General features: G+C 45.6%; 1 protein-coding gene across 1 annotated transcript in view; it reads left to right on the top strand.

Moving 5' to 3' along the window:
• The window catches only part of STAT4 (signal transducer and activator of transcription 4), a 96,760-nt gene that overhangs the window by 46,543 nt on the left and 22,642 nt on the right, over positions 1 to 27,575 (top strand). The window contains exons 6-14 of the mRNA XM_075934199.2: positions 656 to 734; positions 3,772 to 3,857; positions 5,310 to 5,461; positions 7,001 to 7,159; positions 8,312 to 8,404; positions 18,745 to 18,804; positions 20,624 to 20,641; positions 20,724 to 20,817; positions 22,607 to 22,651. Coding sequence (XP_075790314.2) covers positions 656 to 734; positions 3,772 to 3,857; positions 5,310 to 5,461; positions 7,001 to 7,159; positions 8,312 to 8,404; positions 18,745 to 18,804; positions 20,624 to 20,641; positions 20,724 to 20,817; positions 22,607 to 22,651 — 786 coding nt within the window. The remainder of the gene's footprint in view (positions 1 to 655; positions 735 to 3,771; positions 3,858 to 5,309; positions 5,462 to 7,000; positions 7,160 to 8,311; positions 8,405 to 18,744; positions 18,805 to 20,623; positions 20,642 to 20,723; positions 20,818 to 22,606; positions 22,652 to 27,575) is intronic.

The following is a 27,575-nucleotide window of genomic DNA, read 5'->3' as shown; positions in this document are numbered from 1 at the left end:
ATGTGTTTTTTAATTAGATTTATATTATGAATGAGCAGTCTGAACTAATTTTTATCATTTCTACTTTCAAACAAATCAGTGAATACCTAAGAATTTGAATGATTATTTGAGGAGACTGGTTTAATGGCCAGATACACACAGGTACTTGGTATGCAGGCAAAACTGAATCAAGGTAGTTTGGCCACAGCAGAATTCAAGATTGAGCTGATTGTATCAATAAGGATAACAGTGTGTGAAATAGGGATGTTAAAATTAGATCAACTAATTGAATAGTTGACGGAATTTCCTGCCAGGGCTTTTGTACATTTCAAAGCAGAAGCGCCTGCATGGAGCCTGAAGTCAGCTGGGAACTCCCCACTGGCCCTGGGCTCAGTGCTGCATTTCAGTCTTTGAAATGCACAAGAGCCAGACCCCATCCATAGAAAAGTGTGGCCCTTGATCACTTATCAAAATCTTGGCGTGTCCCCTCATCAAAAATTGTTGCCCATCCCTGGATTAGTGATTAGGATATAAGCAGTTCTGTCAAACCTTTGAAATTCTCAAATGACATGTAAATATTGAAAGAACTGAACTACAAACTAGGTAAAAATAAAATAATGTAAATTAGAAACCGTCAGATGTGGTGCAATGCTGATTTTTTTTTAATTTATAAAAGATGACAGAACAAGATGTTAAGTACTTAGAAGATTTGCAAGAGGAGTTTGACTTCAGATATAAAACAATACAGAGCCTAGGTAAGCTTGTTCATACATCTTTCAAGATTCTGTGAGAAATATGTTGGATTATAGAGCTAGATTTCAGTGTCAGGTATGTTTTGTGTGTTCCTTTCTAAGCTCACAGAAGCACAGAAGCTGATACTTTGAGCTATATGCATGATGTGTACATAAAACTGCTCTATGTGCCACAATGCACACTTCTGGAGTTAAAAAGGTAATAATATCCTCAGTGTCTAGAGGCAGTTACTTTCTGTAAATGAGCTAGGAAGTAGTGTGATCAAGTCTTGGGAATTATTTTCTTCAAAACAATTTCTTCGTGTTTAACATGGCCCTTCCTCTTATAGAGTGGGATGTGTACAACCCCATGTTTTCCCCCATAGTGAAGTTTTCTAAACAGTGATTTTCAAACTATGAGTCATGATCCGGTAGTGGGTTGTGGAATGTCAGGCACTAGGTCTTATTGCTGTAGGGGGATCAGGTGATCAGTGAGGGTGCTAAGGTAGCTACCTGCCTGTACTGGCACCGCAGACTATGCTGCATCCCAGAAGCAGCTGGCAACAGCTCCAGCTCCTGGGAGAGGATGGGGGCGAGAGAGCACACAGGGCTCCATGCACTGCCCCCTGCCCTGAGCACTAGCTCCGCACTCCCATCGGCTAGGAACCTGCTGCTGGCTGCTTCTGGGGTGCAGCATGGTCTGCAGTGCCAGGAAAGACAGGATGCCTGCCTTAGCAGCCCCGCTGCACCACTGATTGGGAACCACTCAAGGTAAGCCCCTCCTGCCCCAGCCCTGACACCCCCAAAGCTCTTGTCCTCAGTAACACTGTAGTTAAATTATGTCGGGTTGTAGGCATCAACAATTTTCTTCAACTGGGCCATAAGAAAAGAAGCTTGAAAACCACTTTTCGAATAGCATTATATTAACCACTAGTTAGGACTTCTGATCTTTTAGACCAAAGTGGTGATAACCATCTGGTAAATATTCCAAATGCAGGCTTGAGCAGCTTGGGTCTGCATCCTGTCACACTTCAACAAGTTCTTCATGACCCTCATTCAGAAATGAAACTGGTGCCACGCTGTGTCTGCACTGAGATCTCCCTTTGAACATTCAGAGAAATCTGGGGCCCTATGTGCCCTACTTTCTTCAGCATGCCAGTCATATGAGACTTAGTATGTCAGAGCACAAATTTCAGTGGAAGACATATGCTAGTGCCCAGAATAGAAATAGATGGCATTAAGTTTTTCATTGAAGGTAGTTGCAGATGGAGAGAAAAGGAAATGGTCAGGATAGGAAGAAGTGAAGCCAGTGTACAGTTGGAGACAAGATCCTGTCAAGATGAAACATGGAGGCTACATCTACACTGCAGGTTTCTTGTGCAAGAACTTTTTGCAGAAGAGATCTTCCGCAAAAAGTTCTTGTGCAAGAATGCTTCCACACTGCCACGTGCTTTTGCGCAAGAGATGTGCTCTTGCGCAAGAGAATGTCCACACTGCCGTGGACGCTATCACGAAAGAAGGCTCTGATGGCATTCACAGAATGGCCATCAGAGCACTTGTGCTTTTTCCGATAGGGGTTTCAAGAAACTCCTATTGTCCGTCTACATGCGCCTTTGTACGCAAGAGCTCTTGCGCAAAAAGGTTTATTCCTAATAGAAAGAGGAATAACTCTTGTGCAAAAAGCCCTCTCTTCTTACAATGTACAGGCAGTCCCCGGGTTATGTCAGTCCGACTTAAGTCGGACCCCTAGTTACGAACCGGGGGTGGGGGGCCCGCTAGTGCGGGGTGCCTCCCACACTGTCGCCCCCTCTGGCGGCACGGGGGGCGCTTCCCCCCAGCAGACCAGGGAGATGCGGAGCGGCTTTTCTCGACACGGAGGACGCGGGCGGCGGGACTGCTAGTGCGCCCCCCCCCCCGCCCCCAGCAGACCAGGCTTTTCTCGCCGACGCCTGGGGTAGAGCAGCTGGGGTGCTTCCGGGTTGGTCCCCGCAGCGCCGAGGTGCGGCGCTGCGGGGACCTACCTGGCAGCGCCCCAGCTGCTCTGTCCCAGGCGTCCAGATTCAGCTGCTGTTGAAACTGATCAGCGGCTGATTCCAGGAAGCCGGGGGCAGAGCAGCTCTGCCTCGGGCTTCCTGTAGTCAGCCGCTGGTCAGTTTCAGCAGCGGCTGACTTGGGAACACCTGGGGCAGAGCAGCTGGGGTGCTGCCGGGTTGGTCCAGTAGCACCGAGGAGCGGCGCTGCGGGACCAACCCAGCAGCACCCCAGCTGCTCTGCCCCAGGCGTGTCCGATTCAGCCGCTGCTGGTCAGTTTCAACAGCGGCTGAATCTGGACGCCGGTTCCGACTTACATACAGATTCAACTTAAGAACAAACCTACAGTCCCTATCTTGTACGTAACCCAGGGACTGCCTGTACTGTAAATTTTCTTGCTCAAAAATGCGCTTGTGGTGTGGGCGCTCTGCGAGTTTTTGCATAAAAAATGGCTGTTTTTGTACAAAAACTCTGCAGTGTAAATGTAGCCCTAGTGACCAGTACTCACAACTTCCAAAATTTTCATGGTGATGAGCACCGTAAAATCTCCCTCCCAAATGCCAAACGTTCTTGCATGCATCCCCCACCTACAAACATTTCCTCAACCCAACACATGGCTCATGTTTAGCTTCAAAAGAATTTTACTATGATTATTGATGGCACTGGGCACAATTTTATAATGGCTCACCACAAATACATAAATCCCATCTGAACCAGAATTATATAATAAAATAAGAGTATACACAGATATATAAGAATCTAATCATTTCTGTTACTCATTTCTTTCCTATATTTCTCCTGTTCCACACAAGAAAAAAATCCCAAGATACTCAGCTCCTATAATAATTCTTAAATTCATATTAGAATCAGTCTATTCAACTGAAATTATATAAACTCTAATTACAAACATTAGTACGTTTCTTTACTAGCTGCCATGATATTACCTGTTTAGGGCTTCCCCCCCATCCATTATAAACACATACACTTACACTGAGGTTACAAGATGATTTTTCTTCTCTTCCCCCTGTAGAACAGGGTGACAAAAACAGCGTCCTGATGAAACAGGAAATGGTGACGTTGCAGGAAATGCTTAATACCTTAGACTACAAAAGAAAGGTTAGTAACATGTTTTATCATTTGTGGTTCATTTGCTTTCTCCCCCCTGCTCCCACACTGAATAATCACATTTCAGGAGGCACTTGCACAAGCTCTCCCACAAAAAAAAAAGCAGATAAACATAATTTTGTGTTACAAATACCAAGAGGTGATGGGGGTTTTGACCAGCCATTAAATAACTGACAATTCTAAAGAGTACAACTGAGGGCATGAACAGGGTCGTCCTTAGGATTTATGGGGTCCTATATAGTATTGTTAAACTGGTGCCCCTTGTGGTAGCAGGAGGGGATGATGATGTTTTAGAGATTCGATTTTATAATTGTCAGCAACACACTAATGAAATATTTTTAAACTAATGTTTACCTAAGGTCCTGTAGACTAAATACAGTAAATTCAGAAACTGACAGTATATACCTGTGGTAGGCAAATGCCTGTTAAATAGCTTCATTACCACTTGAGTGGCTCTTTCACAGGTTCGATATTCTGCTAATAGGTCTGGCAGGCTTTTTCACTTTTAAGTTAACTAGATTCTCTTCAGAGGAAGCAGAGCCTACAGAACAAGGATAGGAAAAGTGGGTGGGTGAACATTAAGACCCAGTGAGGCCCCAAATTTTTGGGTTCCCTACACAATTGTATATTCTGCATATGGGTAAAAACTGCTCAGTGTACAGGTAAGGGTCATCATCACATTACATGAACTTTACTTCAGTCAACTCTTTTATTGGCAATTATTTCATTTAAAAACAGAAAAGAAAGCCACTCCAGATCAATGCAATCCCATAACTACAAAACCAGACATCTTTTTATTGAGTGCATTTGAATTCAAACTGATGAATGTGATCAAGACCTCGCCTTCTTCCTTGGTAGTGGAGAAGGCACTCATTCTAAGTCTGTTTTTATAGTGTCCATATTGGAATAGCTTAAAAACCTAGATATATTTCCATATATTCTTTTCTTTGTTAAAGAAAAATCTATGTGGGATACAATCCAAAATCACAGAATGGAGTTTGTGACCTTAACAGTGCTTCTACATGTCAAGGTCCTGGAGGTGTTATACCATAATAAATTCCCTAAAAAAAAGAATTTGAAAAAAAATCTCTATGTAAAAAGAATTAATTAACATTCAGGACCATTTTTAGTACAGTGGATGGGGAATCCAATCATCTGAACCCAAGCAGTAGCAGTATACAACTATGGTCATTTTCTCAGAAATAAAAATTAATCTGTAAGTTTTAGAACATTATAAATTTAAATCCTTAAGTCATTTGAATATGGTGTTTCAAAGATGGATGCTTAAAAACAAGGTGAATCATTTTATTGCACATAAGAACTGCAGACTTCTTCTAACTCTAAGAAATTAAAATTTTTGTCCAGCATTATATTTGGCTTCATTTCTAACTATTGTTGGTGTTCCCTGTGATCAGTTTGTGACACTTGTCCTGTTCCTTGCAGGAAGTCCTTAGTAAAATGACACAAGTAATAAATGAAAGTGATGTCTTAATGAACAACATGTTACTTGAAGAGCTTCTGGACTGGAAAAGGCGCCAGCAAATTGCATGCATTGGAGGTCCTCTACATAATGGGCTTGATCAGCTCCAGAACTGGTAAATTTACATTTACTTTAAGTTTCCAGTGAAAACCACAGGAAGTCTGCAGCTTCACAGTAGCCCAGCACATATGAAAAGACAGGGTTCCATCAGAGCTGCTGTTGTATGTATGAATTAATTATGCTTGCTGCTGATATGGTAGCAGTTAAGGAAATAAGTAACTGAAATGCAATGGGCTTTGATAGGTATAATGTGCTGTGAGAATGAATACCAAACAACAGGCTGTACTCAGAGACTGAGCACTTGCAGGTGGTTAAACAAAACAACTGTGTGCGACAAGCTTGCCATATATCATATATGCTTCCTCAAAGGAGTTTGGCTAAAAAGAAATAAATAACTTGATTAAAACCACACATAAATGTACAGATCTAGTCAAAAACCCCACAGAGAAACAACATTCTCATCTCATAAAGTCTGACTTCTCTGTGCGTACTATAGTGGCACATTGAGATCACTAAGCTCGTCACTTGAGGACAGTGGGAGTTTTATCTGGGGAAGAAATAGGTAAAGACTTCATGATTTGACTCACTTAATGCATCACTTCACCAGATTTGAAACCTCAGTAGGTCATTACAACAAAGAGGAGTTTAATGAGATATAATAGCCTGTATTTGAAACTAACAAAAGTCTCAAGAGGTTTTCATATCTAGATTCAATGCTGGAATGTAAACATAATTAAATGTGACCATTATAATAGAGCCAGAGAACTTTGTTGCTCCTTTCAGTGTTTTCCCAACAGTTTTTTATGTCTCATGAAGCTTTTGCCCCCAATGGAAAAAAGTTGTAGTTGATAATCCGTAGGGAAAATGGAAAGAATGATAGAGAGGGAAACAATAAAAAACAGAACCATTTTTTCACTGCTGAAAACTGAAAATATTTGTTTTTCATCAAAAAATGTCCAGCAAAATGAAAATGTGTATTTTGGCCTAAAAGCACTTTTTTTGTTACCAAAATATTTTTTCAATAAACATTTTTTTCAACCAGTTCTACCTGATCTTTTTGTATGTGAATTTGTGACAACAATGTAACAGGACAAATCTTGAAATCCTTGTTCAGTTTTTTACACTGCTATGGGGAGGAAGACTGTTTTTCTAAGTCTCATAAGGGATTTTAGCTGCATGAAACCCATTAAAGTAAACTGATAGCCAAGTGTGCTTGGGCTGGATTTTCACAGTCATCTCCTCACTTTTCTCAGATATAAATGTTCTTCTCTTACCATGTTTTGCAAAGATACTACTGAGCTCTAGCATTATAGTCCTGTAGTAGTGGTTGTGGATATATTTCTAGCAAGTCACAGCCACTCAAGTCATTGTCAATATGGTCTTTTGGGAAAGGGCTCAGCTTTGAAATTATATTATAGGAACAATCTGGCCAATGAGTCACATATATTAATTTAGCTGACTGATTTTAGCTTGTATAAGGCTAGTAAATGCCAATTGATTTTAATTCTATGATTTTTGTTTTAAAAGAGCTTCAGTAACTTTTATGTTCTAATAAGCAATTAATGTGAGAGAATGTAACTTTGTTCTGTAATAGTTTTACACTGCTGGCAGAGAGCCTTTTTCAAGTGAGAAGACAACTGGAAAAATTAGATGAACTGTTGACTAAGCTGACTTATGATGGAGATCCTATTCTTCTTCAAAGGCCTCACCTGCTGGAAAGAGTCAACTTCTTGCTGTACAATCTTTTCCGAAGGTACATCAGTTACTATACATTTTGTGTCATTTAAGATGCAGGAATCTAAAACACCTCAGCAGCAACACAGTTTATCATTGTAAAAAAAAAAAAAAAAGCCTGAATGTATCCATAAGAGCTTGGTATTTAAAAGTGATGAGCATCTATAACGCTAACAGATAGTGATAGGAGCCTGGGAATAAGAATTTTGCAGGTCAGGCCCTTAAAAGTTTCATGGTCAAGTTCTGCCTTTGGATAAATATGAATGACTCCTATTGATATCAATAGGAATCATCCACGTGACTCTGTGAAAAGTGTCTGGTGTGGGTCTAAGAGATGATAGTTTCTTCCATGCCTCTTCTTTGCCTCCATGTATGCCACACTCACCCGTCCCCTTTAACTTCTTCCTTTTAAGCAAACGGTATTTTGTTACTGTTCCATTGCTTGTGTTTTGCCTGTTCTGTGGATGCACCACATGTGATTGCCCTTGTAATAGATATCTAGGACTGGCCCTGTCTGAGAGCAAATTTTGGCCATTTGTCATTAAAATATGACAGAAATGTGAAACGACTGTTAAGAACATAATGTAAAAACGTAAGAATGGCGATACTGGATCAGACTAAAGGTCCATCAAGCCCAGTATCCTGTCTTTTCACAGTGACCAATGCCAGGTGCCCCAGAGGGAATGAACAAAGCAGGCAATCATCAAGTGATCTCTCTCCTGTCACCCGTTTTCAGCCTCTGACAAATAGAGGCTAGGGACACCGTTCCTGCCCGTCCTATCTAAGAAGTAGTTATTAATGGACCTAACCTCCATCTAGTTCTTTTTTTTCACTCTGTTCAAGTCCTGTTCTATTTTATGTTTTATACATTTTATTGGAACCAATTTTGCAGCCAGTTTTCATGTCTCATTTGTAGTGGTGATTTTTTCCTGTGTCTTTTAGCAGAATATGATATCTCTATGCTATGATGTGTTCTTCTGCTATTTTCACTTAGTCCATTTCTTATGGGAGTAACTTGCAAGAAGTACATAGAATGTGAGGTGTTGAACTGGAATGTACACCTGGCACTTCAGTATGCATAAAAAAAGTCACCCTCCGTACTATGAAAGCCCTTTGACTAGATCGGTATATTTATGCATGATTTTAATTAAGCTATTTCTTTTCAAACTAGTTCATTTGTGATCGAAAGGCAGCCCTGCATGCCCACCCACCCCCAGAGACCAATGGTACTTAAAACCTTAATACAGTTCACAGTTAAACTAAGGTAAGTGAAGGAAGATTAGTGCTATTTCCTTTATTTCCATTTTACATTATATCATAGGAGATCCAACATTTAACACATTGGGCCAAATCCTGATAACTACACTCCAGCAGAGATACTATTGCCTTCAATGAGAATGTTCTTGAATGAGGACGTAACACTGGTCCAAATTCTGCCACTCAGCTACATGGTACTGCTCGCCATAAGTAAAGGTGGTAGCTTTTTGCTGTGAGTAAAGAGTTCACGTTTGCCTATTCACATTTTTTTAAAAGTCCTTTATTGGATTCTTGCTTTAATAACATTGCAAACAAAATTAAAAATTTTGGGAACTTTAATACCTGGCCATCAGCCCTGAGGGTGCTGTTGCTGAATGCCAGGTCAGTATCCCAGAAGACAGCTGTCATCCATGGTTTAATTCTGAATGAAGGGGCTGACATGGCTTGTATCACTGAGACCTGGCTGCGAGTGGAGGGAGGCATTGACTTTTCCCAATTGTGGCCAGTTGGGTTCTCAGTACAGCATCAGCCGCAGCTTAATGTTCGGAGAGGTGGGGTGGCAATTGTCTATAGCAGTATTTCCCAATTTTATTTGGCCAAGGAACCCTTTTCAGAATTTCAAGGAACCCCTAGGTTTGTCAAGCAAACAAAAAAAAGGGGGGACCCCCCCACCTTCCTTCCATGAGGCCTCATCCACTCTGTTCCCCTCCTCTCCATCACTTGCTATCCCCAGCCCTTATACCTGTCTCAACCTAATGAGAGTGAGGTGTGGGAATGAGGGATTTGTGTGTGGGAAGGGGTGAGAAGTACAAGCTCTGGGAGGGAATTTGGATGCAGGAGAAGGGGCTGTTGGCTCGGGGAGGGGGCTCAAGGCTGGGGAGTGTTGGGCTCAGGTGGAAGCTTGGGGTGCTGAGCAAGCCAGGGCTTGTGACTGTGAGGCTGCAGGAGTTTGAGCTGGATATGTGAGGGACTCAGGGCAAGAAGGTTGTGAGTATGATGGACTCAGGACACAGATTTGTGATGTGTGGATGGTGGAGAAATGTGGCAGAAGACTGAGGATGTGGGGATGCAGGAGTTTGGGGATGTAAGAGGCTCAGGACAGGGGGTTCCAGTGTATGATAGGCTCAGATTTGGGGTCAGGTGGTGCAGGAGTGTTATGATGCTGCAGTGAAATGAGGGTTTGGTCCCAATTGGGGGCTTGTTGGCCAGGCTTCATTTTTAAATAAATTATGTCAAACTCAAAAGGTTTTAGCATTGTCTTTATATATGAGAGGGGTGAGGAACCTGTTTTGAGTCAAAGGTCACTGACCCACTTAAAAGTCAGTTGGGACCACACAAGTGAGATGCAAAAAAAAAAAAACTGCTCCTCCAAAAACCCTCAAGCCTCACTAATGTGGTCCCAAATGTGCTGGTGGGGGTAGGAGACAGAGTGCTAGTGGGTGCTGGGGATGGGGAGAGGGTGCTGCTAGGTGGAAGGATGCTGGCTCAGGTGGCAGGGTGCTGGGGTAAGGTGCTGGGGCAGGCAGGTAGCAGGGTGCTGGGATCAGGGACATGGTCCTGCTGGGCACTAGGGTGACTGGCAAGGTGCTGGGACAAGGAACAGGGTGCTGCTGGGTGCTAGCGTGGATGGCAGGGTGCTGGGGCCGGGGCCAGGGCGGTGCTGAGTCCTGGGGTGTGAGGCAAGGTGCTGGGGCCAGGGCGGTGCTAGGGTGGATGGCAGGGCTGCCAAGGAGCGGGATAGGGATGGGGTGCAGGATCTGGGAAGGAGGTGGGAGGCGGAAGGGGTCAAGGTCTGAGTGGTATGTAGGGTGCAGAAGCAGGCTGGATGTAGGGTGTTTGGCCAGGGGGAGGGAGCAGGACCAGATTGGGGGTAGGGTGTTTGGCTACGAGGGAGGGTGCAAGGAGGGGACTTGGGTAGGAGTTGGACCTCCCTGATCTGGCACCCTCTGGACCTGACTGGTCCCAGATGAGGAATTTTTGGACCGGGGAGGTCATTTCAAGGCTCCTGGTTTCTCCCCCCCCCCGCTTTCCCCCAGGCTTCTTTGCACCTCTATCCCCTGCAACCCAACTGAGCTGCCCACCCCTGCTTGTTCCCTGCACCTCCCCCAAAACCATACCCCACAATCTAAGGGAGTGCAGCATCAGTTCAATGCAGCCCCTCACAGCCCAGCTGAGCCGCCAGTCTGTTCTGTATGCCCTCCCCCATCCACCTCAGCCCAGCTGAGCCCTGCACTGGTTCCCTGCATGCCTCCCCTACAGCACAGCCGAGCCCCATTTCCCTGCACCTCCCCCCAAGCCCCGCAAAACTGCTGAGCCAAGAGCCGATTCCCTGCTCCTCCCTCCCCTTGAGTCTAGCCTCGGTTCCCGGCACCTCCCGCCTCCTGCAGCCAAACTGAGCTGCTACACACACACACACACACACACCCCACCCCACAGCCCAGCCCAGCTCCCTGGACCTCCCCACTCTGCAACCCAGCTGAGCTCAATTTCCCTGCACCTTCCCCCAAACCATGTAGACATGCTGAGCCAGTGCTGATTCCCTGCCCCGCCTTCCTTCCTCCCCTTGGCTGTGTCTACACTGGCACTATCTTGGGCCAAAGCGGCCGCTCTTGTGCAAAAATTTGCTGCCTGTCTACACTGGCTATGTGTTCTTGCGCAAGTACACTGGCATTCTCATGTATGAAATCAGGGCTTCTTGCGCAAGAACTACAATGCTCCCGCTCAGAAATAAGCCCTTTTGTGCAGCTCTTCTGCGCAAGAGGCCAGTGTAGACAGGCAACATGAATTTCTTGTGCAAGAAAGCCCTATGGTTAAAATGGCCATTGGCACTTTCTTGGGCAAGAGAGCATCCACACTGACATAGATGCTCTTGTGAAAAAGCACAGCTCGCACATGGCAGTGTGGATGTGTTCTTGCGCAAGAAACAACCAGTGTAGACATTGCCTAAGTTTCCTCACATGAGCAAAATGAATTTTGTGTTGTGCACCAGTACTGAGTTTATGTGGCTTGTTTGAATGTGCCACCCAAGTTATTAATAAATATTTTTAAACCTCTACCTTTTCCCTCTGCTTCCATGTTTCCTCCCCATGCTCCATCAGCTCTCCTGGTGCCTGCTGCCCTCCCACTCCTCACCCTCCTCTGCTGTCCTGACTCCTTCCCTTCTCACTGTCCTCAGCCCTCCTGCAATCTGGCCCCCTCCACCAGCCCTTCTCTCCTCCCTGTGCCCTCTGTTCCAGTAGCCCCACTCTGATCATGTGAGCTACCCCTCCTCATCCCCTCTCCTAACACCTCCCTTTACAATCCTGCCCTGCGTCTCTCCTCTGGTGCTGGTCCCTCCTCTGCAGGTGTCTGCCCTTCTGCTTCACCCCCAGAATCCCTTGGCACCTGCACCTTTTCTTACCCCTGCACATTCCTGGTGCCTCCCCCTTCCCTCACTTCTCCTGCCCTCTTTGCCCCCTTTTTCCCTGATGCCCACCTCTCACCACCCATTTCCCTCATGCCCCTGTGCCCTCACACATGACTTGCTCCATCCCGGCCTTCCTCATGCCCACCCCTTCTTTCAAGCCTTCTCCCAGCACCTCCCCTCACCCCTCTAGCCCCCAATGCCCTTACCCTCTCCCCTCCCAGCATCACCCTGTCCTCCTCCCACTGACACCTCCCCTCCTGCCCTTTTCCTCATTGTCTGCACTTGGCCCCCTGCTATTTTTCTCTCCTCCACCCCTGTGCCTTGGTGCTTTCCTCTTCCCTCTCTCCCCTCCCCCCCTCCGCACAAGCGCCTTCCTGTCCCAGCCCTTCCCTTTTCCCTCTGCGCAAGCCCTTTCCCTCCCTTTCCCTTTCCCTCTCCCTTACCTTCTGCCTTCCACTTTGCCGGGACGGAGTCTGTGCTCTGTCCCCGGACTCCAAACCCGCAACTCAGCCATGCGGCGCAACACAGGACCAACAGGTTTAAAATCCCGGGCTGTGACGTTATGTCACGTCCGGGTATCTCCCCACCCACTGGTTTGAGCACGCTGCGCAGGGCAACAGCAGCCAGCAAGCGGGAGCTCAGAGAAGGTTGCACACAGCAGGGATGGGACTGGGACGGGGACAGGGGAGAGATGCTCTGGGGCTGGGGTGGGAGGACGTGCGGGGAGGTCGGGACCCGCTCCAGCTCCAAATATTGCTGGAGCATGAGCACCACGAGCCCACACAACTCGCCGCCCATGCCTCTGCTGGCTAGCTGGCTCTCTCTCTCTTTTTCAGAGGGGGCGGGGGAGTGCCGGCTCCTCGTGGAACCCGTAGTTTTGCTCCGCGAACCCCAGGGTTCCGCGGAGCACCAGTTGGGGAAACACTGGTCTATGGAGATACTATCTCACTGGCTAGGGTTGTGGTCCAACAAAGTGTCAGATTCGAGTGTCTATACTTGATGTTGGGTGGCCGGGATAGGTTGGGTATGCTGCTTGTGTACCACCCACCTCACTATACAGCAGATACTCTGCTCGAGCTGGCCAACGTGGTGTTGGACGTGACATTTAGGATGCCGAGGCTTTTGGTCTTGAGGGACTTTAATATCCATGCCGAGGCTGTTCTGTCTGGTCTGGCCTGCGATTTTATGGATACCATGACCACCCTAGGATTATCCCAAGAAATAACTGACTCAACACATGTTGCAGGTCATACACTTGATTTGGTTTTTTCGACTAAGGGTGATAGACTTCTTGGGATAAGTGATGTGGCTACACTCCCTTTGTCATGGACTGATCACTACCTGGTCAAGTCCCTGACCTTCCCCTCCACAGAGGCAGAGGACCAATTAAGATGATCCACCCTCGGAGACTGATGGATCCGGAGGGTTTTCTGAGGTCCCTGAGGGATTGTTCAGCCATTATCGCAAATGGTCCTGTAGATACCCTAGCTGATACATGGAACACCAAGGTAGCCCGTGTTACACTTTGGTTCGGTTATGTGGTGGGAGCCTCAAGGGTTAAAGCCGACTACCCAGTGAAAACTACTGGATGATGGTGAAACAAATGATCTTTATTAAGTGGAATGATTCTTTTATCAAAACCAACAATTAGCAAATGACTTTTTTTAAAACTAGCAATTGCTCAATGCTTTTACAAGGTAGAAAAACCTAAACTTAGCTAATTACAAACTTCTTTGATTACAATTCAGCTATACCAAATCACTGTCTTTAATTCGCTTAAGGCAGCACAGCATGCAAGCAAAAATACAAAATAATGATAATAAAATGATAAATAATGATAATAAAAACTTCGTCCATAGCCAGCCCCTCTATGGTTATTTTAGGCAGCTGGTGGAGTTAGTCATAAATCTACCTTTACAACTTAACCACTTCTGGGTTTCTAACACTTATACTTGGCCTAAATACAACACCACTACACAACACAAGATTATACAATTTACACAGTGTGGTTAATAGAATTCAGTTACACTTTACAGAATTACACAGTGAAATTAACAGTTCAACTATTAACGAAACCAATAACTAATATATTTAAGCAATACTTACAAATCCAGCAACGATAACAACATAAAGACACACTAGAACTCGGAGCATGCTCAGGACTCGTGCACCCCTATCTTTGACTCGAAGGCTGGAGAGGCAGCCTCAGGGTGATCAGTCCTTCAGCCAGGCAAAAAAAAAAGACACATGCCCTCAACACTCGGAACCTCCGTCGAACAAAGGGGTTGAGGGTTTTTTATACAAAAATTCGATGTCTAATGCCATGCTAGGGTCTGCATTTGGCAGGGTCTGATAGGCTGGTAATGAGGTAGTATGACAATACTGCCCTATAGGAGTTTTCGTGATGCATGCGTGATCCCCTCGTGGACAGGACCAGATGGGGCATGGTCAGTGTGAGACAGTTGTGCTTTCTAACCTTATGTTTATTTCCCTTGCCTCAAGGACCAGTCAAGCCACGGTCAAACAAGCCTTATCTGTTAATTACAGCTGGGCACTATCTAGTCATGCTCACCTCCCTGTTTTTCGACACCTGAGAGTCCCCGGATGCCTGTAAAGTTAAATTCCGTTCACAGAAAGCTGCATTGTGCTTCCCATGCTCCTCTGAGTATCTCACGGTCTGGTTTCAGTGAGGGGCCTAGTGTGGCAGGATGGGCTATACGTGAAGGCCATGGTCAGAAAAAACCTGCTCTACAACAGCTCGGGCAGTTGATATGATTGCTCCTAAGCACCCTCTTCGGACCAGTTGATCCAAGTTTGCTCCCAGGTTTTCTGGGGAGCTGATGGCAGCAAAATAGTCTGTGCGACGGCTAGAACGCCACTGGAGGAGAACTAGAGCTGAATCTGATCGACTGTGGGTTAGAGCTGAACTGCGAGCTTACTCTGTGGCAATGTTGACAGCAAAGAAAACCTACTTCTCCACCCGTATCGCATCCACACAATGCCGTCCAGCAGAATTGTTTCGAGTAGTGCGGGGCCTGTTGCAACCTGGCATGACGAAATAGAGGAGCCTTTGGCCCCCCGCTGCAGTCTGGTTGCAAAGCATTTTGCAAATAAGATCACCTGCATCCAGTTGGATTTGGACTCTGGTTGCTATGTAAGTGTGGCACACAATGTGTTGAGTGCACCACCCAGTCTTTTTTCTCTGGATCGATTTCCGCTATTGCAGACTGAGGATGTGGACAAGGTGCTTGGAGGAGTGCGACCGACCACGTGTTCACGTGCCCTGCCCTTCATGGCTTATTAAATCTAGCCGGGAAGGGATGACTGGCTGAGTCCAGGGGATTATTAATGCGTCTTTTAGATCTGGTATGGTTCCTGCTGCCTTGAAAGAGGCAGTGATAAAACCGTTACTCAAGAAGACTTCCCTGGACCCACATGACTTAAATAACTATCGCTCAATTGCTAATATTCCCTTCTTGGGCAAGGTACTCGAGTGGGCGGTGGCGCTGCATCTCCAAGCTTTCTTGGAAGAAACATACTACTTAGATCCATTTCAGTCTGGCTTTAGGCCTGGTTTTGGACCTGAAACAGCCTTGGTTGCCCTGGTAGACAATTTACGCCAGGAGATAGACAAGGGGAGTGAATCCCTGTTGATTCTCCTAGATCTCTCAGCGGCTTTTGATACTATTGACCATGATATCCTTCTGGGACGCTTGGCAGAGCTGGGTATTGGAAGCACTGTTTTGCAGTGGTTCCGGTCCTACCTGTCAGGACGCTTTCAGAAGGTGGAGCTAGGGGGCTGCTATTCGACCCCGTGGAGATTGTGCTATGGGTCCCGCAAGGTTCTATCTTGTCCCCTATGCTGTTTAATATCTACATGAAGCCGCTGAGAGAGGTCATAAGGAGTTTTGGAGGATGGTGCCATCAATATGCAGATGACACCAAACTTTATTTCCCTGTGACATTAGAACCAGGTGTGGCAGTGACTGATCTAAATCGGTGTCTGGAGGCACTGATGATTTGGATGAAGTCAAATAAGCTGAAGTTGAACCCAGATAAGACTGAGGTCCTGTGGATCAGGAGGCCATCTGTTCATGAATGTGGCATGGCACCTGTTCTAGACGGAGTTACTCTCCCCCTGGTACGCAGCTTGGGAGTCCTCCTGGGCCCTTTTTTAAGGGCTTCTAGTGGAGGGAGACCAGTTCCAACTGATGGGATCTCATCATCATGCAGCAATGGGACGACCAGCAGTGGCTCCAGAACTTCTGAATGTATAAGGCCACCTTCCTGGAGCTCTGTCCCTCAGGCAACAGAACACCCACATGAGACCCAGCATCCATCTGCAGAAGCGCATCACCATCATCCTATGGAAGCTCGCCACGCTGGACGGCTACCGCTCTGTGCGAAACCAGCTCGGTGTGAAGAAATCCACCAGTCAAGACCGTACTCCTGCAGGTTATCGAGGCCATCAACGCCATCTTGCTGTGGAGAGTCATCGCTCTGGGGAATGTCAACCCCATCATGAATTGCTTTGCCATCATGGGCTTCCCCAACTGCGGAGGGGCCATAGATGGCCACAGGGGCCACATCCCCGTCCTGGTCCCTGACTACTGTGCCTCAGATGATATAAACAGAAAAGGGTACATCTCAGTAGTGCTTCAGGCCAGGTGGACCACAAGGGCCGCTTCATGGACATTAATGTTAGCTGGTTGGGGAAGGTGCATGACACCCACTTCTTCCAGCACTCAAGCCTGTTCCAGAGGATAAATGCCAAGACTTTTTCCTCAACCACACCATCAGGGTCGGGGAGGTGAACATGCCCATCTGCATCCTGGGCGACGCAGCCTACCCCTTGCTCCCCTGGCTGATGAAGCCCTGCACCGGCAGCCTGGACCCCACTAAGGAGAACTTTAATGGCAGGCTCAGCAGGTGCCGCATGGTGGTCAAGTGTGACCTTGGCTGCCTAAAGGGAAGGTTCAGGAGTCTCCTCACCCACCTGGACTTCAGAGAGCGAAACATCCCCTATGTGGTGGCGGCCTGCTGTGTGCTTCATAAAATATGTGAGAGCAAGGGGGAGACTTTCCTGCCAGGGTTGGGGGCAGCGGCTGATTGGGTGGGCAGGGCATACGAGAAGCCAGACATCAGTGCCATTAGGGGGCTGTGAGACTCTCCCTTGGGCCTCTCCACAAGGGGCCTTCGCATTGCTCCTGTGTGCCTTTCCTCCCTCATTTCTCCCTTCCCCTGCTCTCCTTTACCACCTTCCTCCCTCCCCTCCAGAAAAAATAAAAAAGCCTTTTTGTTTGGAAAACACAACTCTCTTTGATTTTATTTTGGGGATATGCAACAGGGGAGGGACTAGGGAAAGAACCTGGAATGAGGGAGGAAAAAGTAGGGGAATTCAAGGGTGGGGCTGGGACAGGCGTCTGCCTCAAGTACCTTGGGAGGCTTTGGCTGCCTGAGAGGTCACACCGCCATGTGTTTGGGGGTGGGGTCTCAGTGGCTCCTCGGCAGGCTAGGAGGAGAAGCCAGGAGGGTGAATGTGGAGGTGAGGTGGCTGAGGGTCCACTCCATGCACACAGCCATGCACTCTATGCAGATGTTATGGAGAAACACATAGCCACATGCTGGTGCTACAGATGTTCCCACGGGGCCTTCTTTTGCTTCTGGTCAGCCTGGCACCCCTTGCGGTCAGCAGCCTGCTCCCAGCACTCCTCATTGAACCCTTGGATGAGGGACTGGAGGCAGATCATCTGGTCCCTCAGCTGGTCTTCCCTGGTGTGCTTTCTGTGGTGAATCCCCTGGAGTCAGGTAGATGGCATGAGAGGTGGTAGACATGCCACGCTCACAGCTGGCCCATCTGTGAAGAAAAGTTATAAAGGCAGTCATACCAGGAGACACTGTGTATGAAGCCTAGCCTTAATCTCTGCGCTGACACCAAAGGTCTTGGTTCAGACGATGGCGGTGTGCTTCTAGGCAGGCCATCTGTTGCCTAGACAGTGGGCACTTTCCTGCAGGGGCATGGACATCCCACGGGAGCATCACTACACCCACATTCTGGAGACAAGCAGGCATAGAAACGTGCAAGCCAGGCCTTGTGGAGGCTGACGTCAAGCATGTCCCGGCTGGAGTTGATAATTGCAGGGGGGTGTGACCGGCTCCCCTCCCAGGATGGCATCCAGCTGCCCATAGAAGTGGCAGGCGTGAGGAGCCGCCTCAGAGCGTGCACTTTTCTCCCTGGCCTTTGGGTAGGCCTGCCAGAGTTCTTTGATTTTCATGTAGACCTGGTCGAGGGTCCATGTGTGTCCTTTTTCTGCCAGGCTGGCGGCCATACAGGTTGGCATTCCTTTTCTTGGAGATTGAAGTCCAGGATCTCTGTACCAAGCCCAAGCCAGTGCCCTCTTTCATCCCTGGCCAGAAGCATCAGAGGGTGCTGAGGGAGTGCTGGCAACCGTGGGGAGGTGTGTGCAGAGGGAGCGCTGGGGTCGGTCATGGTTCCCACGAAGGGTGCTGTGTGGCACGGGGCTAGCAGGGCTGTTCTGATGCCACAAGCCCTTTCCCTTCTGCCTACAGCTTTAAACTCTGTAGGAGAAAGGGAGAAGAATCGTTGGAGTTGTCAGGGCTGTGGACAGAGCATTTGCAAGTGCCGCTGTGAGAGGCCTCTGGAGGCCAATTATTTCAAAATAGCAGCAGCTGAGCATCCACACTGTCACTATTTCTAAATAACAATTTCGAAATAAGTGTTATTCCTCATGCAAAACAGGAGTTATTATTTTAAAATAACCAGCCCTTTATTTTGAAATAACAGGCTTGATACTGTGAACTCTCCGCTTGTTATTTTTAATTAAGGAGAGTTATTTTGAAATAATTCCCTAGTATAGACCAGGGCTAAACGGCACAAGTCCTAGTTCTGATTGTCCAATTTTACATTTTTCATTTCCCAGGCTGCTAATTAAATTGCCAGAGCTGAACTACCAGATCAGAGTGAAAGCAACTATTGACAAGTAAGTAACCACATTATATAGCTAAGGCTCAACGTCTGTGTTGTTGCTTTATCTGGTTTGAAAGTTGTAGTGTTTTTAAAATACAAGACTTATTGTAGTGCTAAAGAGATTTATTCGAGTCAATAACTGATGAAAGATTTTCCTTTGTTTAAAAAGGCTTACTTTTTTATCTGATATTTTAAAATTTGTGGCAGCATTTCCAGTGAAGAATTTTAACAGGAGCAGTATGAAACACAATGGTCTTGTCTGGCGGCAGCAGCATAGTCATGCTTACCTGTTTTCAGCTTTGAGTCTAATAGGATTGTGCCCCTGAGTTCTGTGTGTACAAAGACCAAAAAACTTGAAAGGGAATATAAAACAATTTTGACTGTTTTTGGGTAGAAACTGTAAGTTATCTCAGGTTCACTAAAAGGTTCTCAAACCAATTAAACCTGGGTTGAGGTTTGACTTATTTCACATCTGTTTTCGCTCATCTGCCCCTTTATTCTTGATGAAATCAGGTTGAATTAATTTGTAATCACAAAACAAATAACTACTATAGCCCAGATCCTTGAAGAGAGTGGCAGCTTCAGGGTTTCTGCTGGCTGTTCTCAACAGAAACTTAGACCTATCCACATTTCAACTTCTAACAGAATGATTTTAACATCATAACTAGCTCTAAAAGGTAGTTTGTCATAACACCACAAAATCCCAGATCCTGCTAACATTTACATATCTCTTTAACTTCATTTTTGCGAACAGTTCCATTGATTTCAATTGGACTATTCAGGGTAGTAAAGATTAGCATGTTCTTGGAGGACTGGTGCTATAATTAATAACTATGGAAGCTTGGAGTGTTCCACCTCTGTCAGAGACTTAAACTGGCACATGGATGTCTTCCTGCAAGTGGTTCAGCAGTCTTCCCTCATTCTTCATGTTTCTTTTTACAATGTGAACAGAACATCCAAGCTGATTTGGTCAGTCTTCCTTCCTTGCAGGCCATAGGATATCTCAGAGTACATTGCCTTACATGCTGATGGTGTGCGCATGTCCTCCATCATACTGTGCCTCCTGTATACAGATGCCTGTATTTTCCCGGAATGCATTGATGAAAACATACTTAGGCAAAGTGAGAGCTTTGGATATGCACATATGGTTCTGATGGCAGAGAAAAAATCTGTGTAGGCATATAGTAAATCATATTATTTGTAACTACCCATGTGTCTCTAAGTGTATGTCTACACTGCCACCCTAGCTCGAACTAGGATGGCTAATGTAGGCATTTGAACTTGCAAATGAAGCCCGGGATTTAAATATCCCGGGCTTCATTTGCATGTTCCCGGGCGCCGCCATTTTTAAATGCCCTGTAGTTCGAACTACCTGCCCGTGGCTACACGCGGCACAGACTAGGTAGTTCGAATTAAAGCTCCTAATTCGAACTACCGTTAAGAGGTTTAACGGTAGTTCGAATTAGGAGTTTTAATTCAAACTACCTAGTCCGTGCTGCGTGTAGCCGTGGGCAGCTAGTTTGAACTACGGGGCATTTAAAAATTGCGGTGCCCGGGAACATGCAAATGAAGCCCGGGATATTTAAATCCCGGGCTTCATTTGCAAGTTCGAATGCCTACATTAGCCACCCTAGTTCGAGCTAGGGTGGTAGTGTAGACAGACCCTCAGTGATTACAGAACAGAAGTCACAGCTCTATTTGTAATGTGGACAGGCCCTTAAAAGCCCAGGTATAATTTAATCTGCTCCTTTTTAAAAAGGTGCTATTTAGTTTCAGTGTATACTCTATATATTCTTTGTTAAGGATATATTTTCTCTCTTTCTTTTTTTAAGGAATGTGTCAACAGTAAGGTAAGGCTTTAAAAGTATGAGAATTCTTAATTTTTTACACATTTTCCTGCCACTGTGTACATTGTAGTACTGTGTTTTCTAGTAATCGCAGATTTGTTCTATGCGGCACTCATGTCAAAGCTATGAATATGGATGAATCTGCAAATGGAAGTCTGTCTGTAGAATTTCGACATTTGGTAAGTTTGCCACATACTGTTTTTATCATGTGACATTGGTAAAGCAATCACAGAATTTTTTTAAGCTGAACAAGGAAATTCATTAGAACAAGGAGAACTATCATTCCTACGACTGTCGTTCTCTCTGCCTCACTATAAAGCAGTGTTTCTCAAACTTTTTGGCCTGCATCTCACCCCACTCAACACAGACCTTTCTGCGGATGACCAACCAACCTCCCATAATGACAAAATGGGTCCAGGAGTGGGCTAGAGATGGATAATCTGTCCATGAGGTTGGGCGCAAGAGTGGGAGTCCGGGTGGTAGGTAAAGTACAAAAGTGGACTGAAGGTGGGGGAGTCTGTGTGGGGGGCTGGGTGCAGGAGCAGGGTAGAGGTCTGTAGTCTTAGAAAGATGGGTATGTGAGAGAGGGATGAGGGTGTGGGATGCTTACCTGGCTCCATGTCTCCTGCTGCTTCTAGGTACCACCCCTCACTGCTGCCATTGGCCATGATTCCGGCCAATAGAAGCAGCAGGGAAAGCTTCCAGGCAAGTGGTTTTCTGCACTGCCATTCCTGCAGATGGGGGTGGGGGAACGGCAACACATGGAGCCACTTCCTTCCTCCTCAAGCCAAATCTGGTGAGGCTCCACCCCTTCCCTCTCCCCCCGCAGTGGAAAGCTGGCACTGATGCTCCAGCTTCAGGGGGCCACAGATCTGGAGCGCTAGCACAGGTTCCCCTCTGCAGGGCCTGGGGGAGCAAGTCCCAAACCCATGACCCACTTGCAAGATAGTTGTGGGCCACGCTTTGAGAACCCCTTCTGGAAAGCTTCTACCTAGAACTTTTTACAGTTCCGTCATGCCCCACTTCTTGCTGAGTTTTAAAGAAACAGCACACACAGAATAAAAACAAATCGTTTTAGGCTCTCTATCAAATATATGCTATACAATGTCACTATTAAGTCTACACAAGATTAGGTATCATGTACTTTCTACTCTACCAACCAGATCTCATCTGTGTCTAGAACTCTAGATTTTTAATTGGACTTCATATGATTTGTAGCTTTTGAGTTTCCACATTTGCAGTTGATAATTATTTTGAATTTTCTTGAATGAACAAACGAACTGACCAAATAGAAGAAAATTAAATAAAGGAAAAGGGATGTTTGAAACATTTTGAAAGAAAAATAAATGTAAAAAAATAGTTTTGTTAAAATCAACATTAATTCTGGGTCTCTCGTATCCCCATTCTCCTGATTGGTTCTGCTGCCTAACTGAATTGCATCTCCAATGATGTGCTGTGGTCTCTTTCTGTGGCTTAACCATGGTAGGGCATAATAAAAATCCTGCAGCAATGGAGTCTGCCATTAGAATGCATGTCTTCACTTTTTGCATTCTTGTGTAGTTAGTTTTTTATTATGAATTTAGCTTTATTGAAATGTTATGAGCTAATTGTGCTTAAAAAACCTTTTCTTTAAAATGAATAATTACTCACTGAACAGATTTATCAAGGAAATTCACCAGAGCCTTAACTATAGATGGTCAATGTAAATGGTGTATTTATCACAGAATTACGCAGTGTCGTTAATTTATGTAAAGGCAAATTTTTATTCCAAAAGCCATGTAATGGCACAAGACAATTACTTGCTATTTTGAGATCCTGGAAAAAGTCCTGTGTTAGTTTCTGAAGGATACACGGCGCAAATACACAATTACTATACATCTATGTTAATAAAACTACTATAGTGAATACTGCTTGTAAATATTTTGGTCTATAATTTCCTGAATATAAGTCTTAATTTCTATTTTACAGCAACCCAAAGAAATGAAATCAAGTGCTGGAAGCAAAGGAAATGAGGTATAAAGTTTTGTAAATTTTTTATGACTTTTAAATAAAAAGTATTTTAGAATGGATTTCAGCTAATACCATTTGTAATCTCATTTGCTAATCTCCCCTGTTACCTTTTGACTTAAACACAGTCATGATAAACTGAACAGTTGACAGTTATTTATAACATAATAAAAATACATGAGAATTTTCAGAAATAAATTTCTTAGAAGTATGAATTAAAACCCTTAGTTTTATACAACAAAAATGGTTGTTCTAGCAGGATATGCATATCCAAATGTGTATTTCTTCTTAATGGGAATTAATTTAAATTGGGTCCAACGTTTACATTTTGTAAAAACAAGGTTTTAACAAAACCACAATAAGAGAAATGTTTCCACAAATTTTGTTTTATACCCAATTAGAACAGTTAATTAAACTGGTAAACTGAAGGCTAAGTTCACAACTGGAATAAGGGTGTAATTTTATTTAAATCAATAGAGTTTTGTCTTCCTCAGTCAGGACTGGTTTCAGAGGTAGTCTGTTTCAGCAAAAACAATATAGAATCCAGTGGCACCATAAAGACTAAAAATGTTATTATGGCATAAGCTTTCGTGAGTTGCAACTCACTTTGTCAGATGCAGTTCTGTCCCACTTTGGTAGTATTTATCAGAACCTGGTCTTAGTACACCCCCTTGTGGTTACTATATAAGACTTCAGATTTACAGAATAACTAACAGTGGATGCCCTCTGACATTTGGAGCTATGTCGAGACTACAGAGTTTTTCCGGGATACCGGAAAAACTCTGCCACGTCCAGGGAACGCGTCTGCTCTTCCGACATTTTTTGCGAAAGAGCAGACACGCTCTTTCGGACTCCCTGTCTTCCTTGTTCCATGAGGAAGAAGGGCTCTTCCGAAAGTGTAGGTTTTTCCGAAATTTGACCAAAAGTAGATGGTCCAAATTTCAGAAAAGCTTCCTCCAACAAAACTATAGGAAAAAGGTACACAAATTGCAGAGCGCAATTTGCATACCTTTTTCCGATAAAAAGTGGCAGTCTAGACATAGCCTCGAAGAAGTAAGTACACTTCAGGTATGTATCCTGAACAGAGGGTATGTCTACACTACAGCGCTAATTCAAACTAACGCGTCTAGAACTAAAAACTAGTTTGAATTAGCGTTTTGATAATTCGAACTAGCATGTCCACATTAAGTGGACCCTGAACCAGGCTTAAGGATGGCCGGAAGCAGTGCCGGCAGGGCATCAGAGGAGGACTTAGAGCGTGGAGATGCTGTCTCAGGCTAGCCGAGGGCTGCGCTTAAAGGGTCCCGACCCCCACCCCGGACAGACAGTTCTCAGGGGTGCCCCGCTTGCAAAGCAGTCCTGGCTTGGAGTGCCCGGAGTGCCCACACTGGGCACATCACAGCACTCGGCCATCAGCCCGGCTGCACTTGCCGCAGGCTGCCATCTGGGGAGAGGGGGCAATCGGGGGGCTGCAGGAGAGCTTCCACCCCCAGAAGCCCGCAGAGCCAGCCCAGTCCTCCCCATCGGGGGTTCATACCCCATTCCTCCCTCACCTCCTTCCACTTACCCTTCCCTAGCCCCTTTTCTTGATGTACAAAATAAAGGACAATTGTGGTCAAAAATGGAATCTGTCTTTATTGAACAAAACAGGGGGAGACTGGGAAAAGGAGGTGGGAGAGGGGAAGAGAGAGGGTGGGAGAGGGGAGGGCAACTACAATGATCAGGGGTTGGGAACAGGTCCCATATGAAGAGAGGCTAAAGAGACTGGGACTTTTCAGCTTAGAAAAGAGGAGACGGAGGGGGGACAGGATAGAGGTCTCTAAAAGCAGGAGTTGGGTGGAGAGGGTGCATCAAGAAAAGTTCTTCATTAGTTCCCATAAAGAAGGACTAGAGGACACCAAAGGAAAGGAATGGGTAGCAGGCTTCAAACTAGTAACAGAAAGTTGTTCTTCACAAAGCAAAGAGTCAACCTGTGGAACTCCTTGCTGCAGGAGGCTGTGAAGGCTAGAACTATAACAGAGTTTAAAGGGACGTGAGATCAAGTCATGGAGGTTGGGTCCATGGAGTGGTATTAGCCATGGGGTAGGAGTGGTGTCCCTGCCCAAGGTTTGTGGAAGGCTGGAGAGGGATAGCACGAGACAAATGGCTTGGTCACTGTCTTCGGTCCATCCCCTCCAAGGTCCCTAGGGTTGGCCGCTGTCGGCAGACAGGCTACTGGGCTAGATGGACCTTTGGTCTGACCCAGGACGGCCATTGTAAGCTCAGGGCTCAGGTCGGGGGTCTCAGTGGACCCCCTTGATTTTCATGCACACCTGCTCCTGGGTGGCCAGGCTGGCAGCTCTCCTGGCCTAGACGGCCACTTTCCTGTGCCTAGTGCGGAGATCGTGTACGAAGTCCACGATGTCCGCACTAGCCCAGGCGGGTGCCCGCCTCTTGCGGTCCCGGGCAAGCTCCCGGGAGCCGCCAGCCTGGTCCCGGGAAGAGGGGGAGGGCTGGGGGGCATCGGGTGGCTGGCTCGAGCCGTGCCAGGTGCAGGGTCTGCTGGCTGGGTGCTGGCAGGCTTGCACCTGGCACAGGCACCGTAGCCAGCCCATGCCCCTTTAAGGGGTCCGGGGCCGGGAAGGGGGCATAGAGTTTCCCTGGTGTTGGCTAGAGTGGCCACCAGGGAAACCTGGGGAGGGCTAGCCTCCCACTAGTTCGAATTAAGGGTCTACACACCCCTTAATTCGAACTAGCTAGTTCGAACTAGGCTTAATCCTCGTAAAATGAGGATTACCTAGTTCGAACTAAGCGCTCCGCTAGTTCGAATTGAGTTCGAACTAGCGGAGCGCTAGTGTAGCGCCTATGAAAGTTAGTTCGAACTAACTCTGTAGTGTAGACATACCCAAAAGTAATAAGTAAGACTGCCCTAAAAGAGTCTAAATTTATGCTACTCCCATACACCCCCCCAAAATTTACACAACCTCAAAATGTGCATTTTCTTGGTCTCTTTTAAAAGGAAACTTGTGTAAAGAGTATGAATTAATATTTTGAGTATTAAATTTAGTAATATTTATCTTTATGGTTTTGTTTAATATTAGATTGAAACAAAAAATCAGAAACCTAGCCATGAATATTTTTACAGCTTTAAAAGTGGTATAACCCTCTAGTATGGATGCAACTACATCAGTTTAAAAATGGTATGGAATATTCCTGTTTGGGAAGAGGAAAAATCTGTAGTAGTTTACAGGACCCTTGTGCCAGTTTGACTGTCTCTGTATTAGCAGTTACACCAATATATCTGTGTTGATTAAAACCCCTACATCCCTAAAAGACATAGTTATAAGAGTACAAAACTGCATATAGACTAGACTTTAATAAGAGAGTTTGTGTGCAAAGTAAGAGAAGATCAGCATGGATGCTTTAAACCAAAACAAAAAACACACCCTCGCCCAAAAATAAAGCAGGACACATTTTTGCATACATCTGTATTCTTGACTGGAACAGTTCACCAGCTGATTAGTAAAATTGAAACTCCGGGCCTGATTCTCTGTTGCTTTGCACCTTGTGAAGTGAATGAGTGCAAAGTGGGTGTAAAATGCTACTGTCTACCCTCAGTTTGTGTACCTCTTGTTAAGTATAAGGATTTAGTAAGAGAGACTATGTACTTATCTCAATTGTAGATAAGTCCAGAATCATCCAAGGCTAAACGGTCCCCTTACTTTGTGCAGCACAGTGGGAAGTAAAAGAGCACTGGTGGTATAAAGAAAAGTTGAGACCTATGCAAATGGTACAGTTAGCAAGATAATAAAATAATATGTTTCTCCAAGAGTTCACACCCCGCCTTGAGAATTTCTCAGTGCAAAGTGTCCACTCAGAAGTGGTATCAGGAACCCCAAGTGTTCCAAATGTAGGCATCATATCCCAAGAGTGATATGGAATTTTTAAAATTTTCATGAATTTTAAATTATTAGTGTTTGGGGGGCTTTTTTTGCCTTCTAGCTTGTTAGCAGTTTACATTTTCCATAGTCTCTCTCTATCCAGGAAGGTGAGCAACATTCATTTAAAGAAAAGACACAAAAAGTAAGGGGACATAAATTGAGGACACCAAGAACAGGGACTTTAAGCTAAAAGGATATGACAAAATTCACAGTAAAATTATGAGAGTTGTCACCAGTGTCTGGGTTGGACAGAAGAGAGGAGCTGGGAAAAGGCTGTACTTTGTGTACAATTCTGTTTGGGAAATGTTATAATATCCAGAATGCAGTTACAGCTGCTCTGAACAGCTGCATACCCTCTGATCATTCTTATCCACCATCAGAGAGAGTCCCAGATGTGCTGCCAAACTGCAGATGTCTTTTGGCGGAAGAGGGCAAGAAACAACTCAGAGTGTTTCTTTGTAAAGATCCTTGTGATTTGACCGTTCTTTACTTTTGTTCTTACTCCTGCGGCTTGTCTGGCCATGCCACATAAATTCACCAGCTTTCCCTGTATTGCTGCTGGCCCGCACGTTCTGAGATGGTCGTACAAGCACATTGGTGGCTATTTCTTGTACGTCAGTCTCTTCTGCTGGTACTTTCATTTGCTGCAGGCAAGGGGAGACTGACTTTCAGCAGGAGTATCGGGGCAATACAGCTGGCTTGGAGTGCTTAAGCAAAACTGTCTGTGGATCCCTGCTTGCAGTGGCAGATGCCAAACTTCTAGCAGCTTCTGCCTTTTTACAAGCACAGAACTTTCTCTCCAAGTATGTCTGGTGGTTATGGTGTGCAGATTTGTACTTCAAAACATTTTTGGTCAGGATTCTAGTCCTGTACAGAGAATTAATCATTCTTAGTTAACGTCAGTTGTCAATGATCGATGCTGCAACTGCAATTGAAAAAAATATGCTGAGGCTCTAGAAATGAATTCATAAATGAGGTAGCATAAGTATCCGGCTTGGTTGTTATAGCTA

The sequence above is a fragment of the Pelodiscus sinensis genome, chromosome 7 (genome assembly GCF_052426305.1).
Source record: "Pelodiscus sinensis isolate ZL-2025 chromosome 7, ASM5242630v1, whole genome shotgun sequence".
Lineage (NCBI taxonomy): Eukaryota > Metazoa > Chordata > Testudines > Trionychidae > Pelodiscus > Pelodiscus sinensis.
Note: the sequence above shows the minus strand (reverse complement) of the source record. Positions and strands in the feature narration are given on the sequence as shown.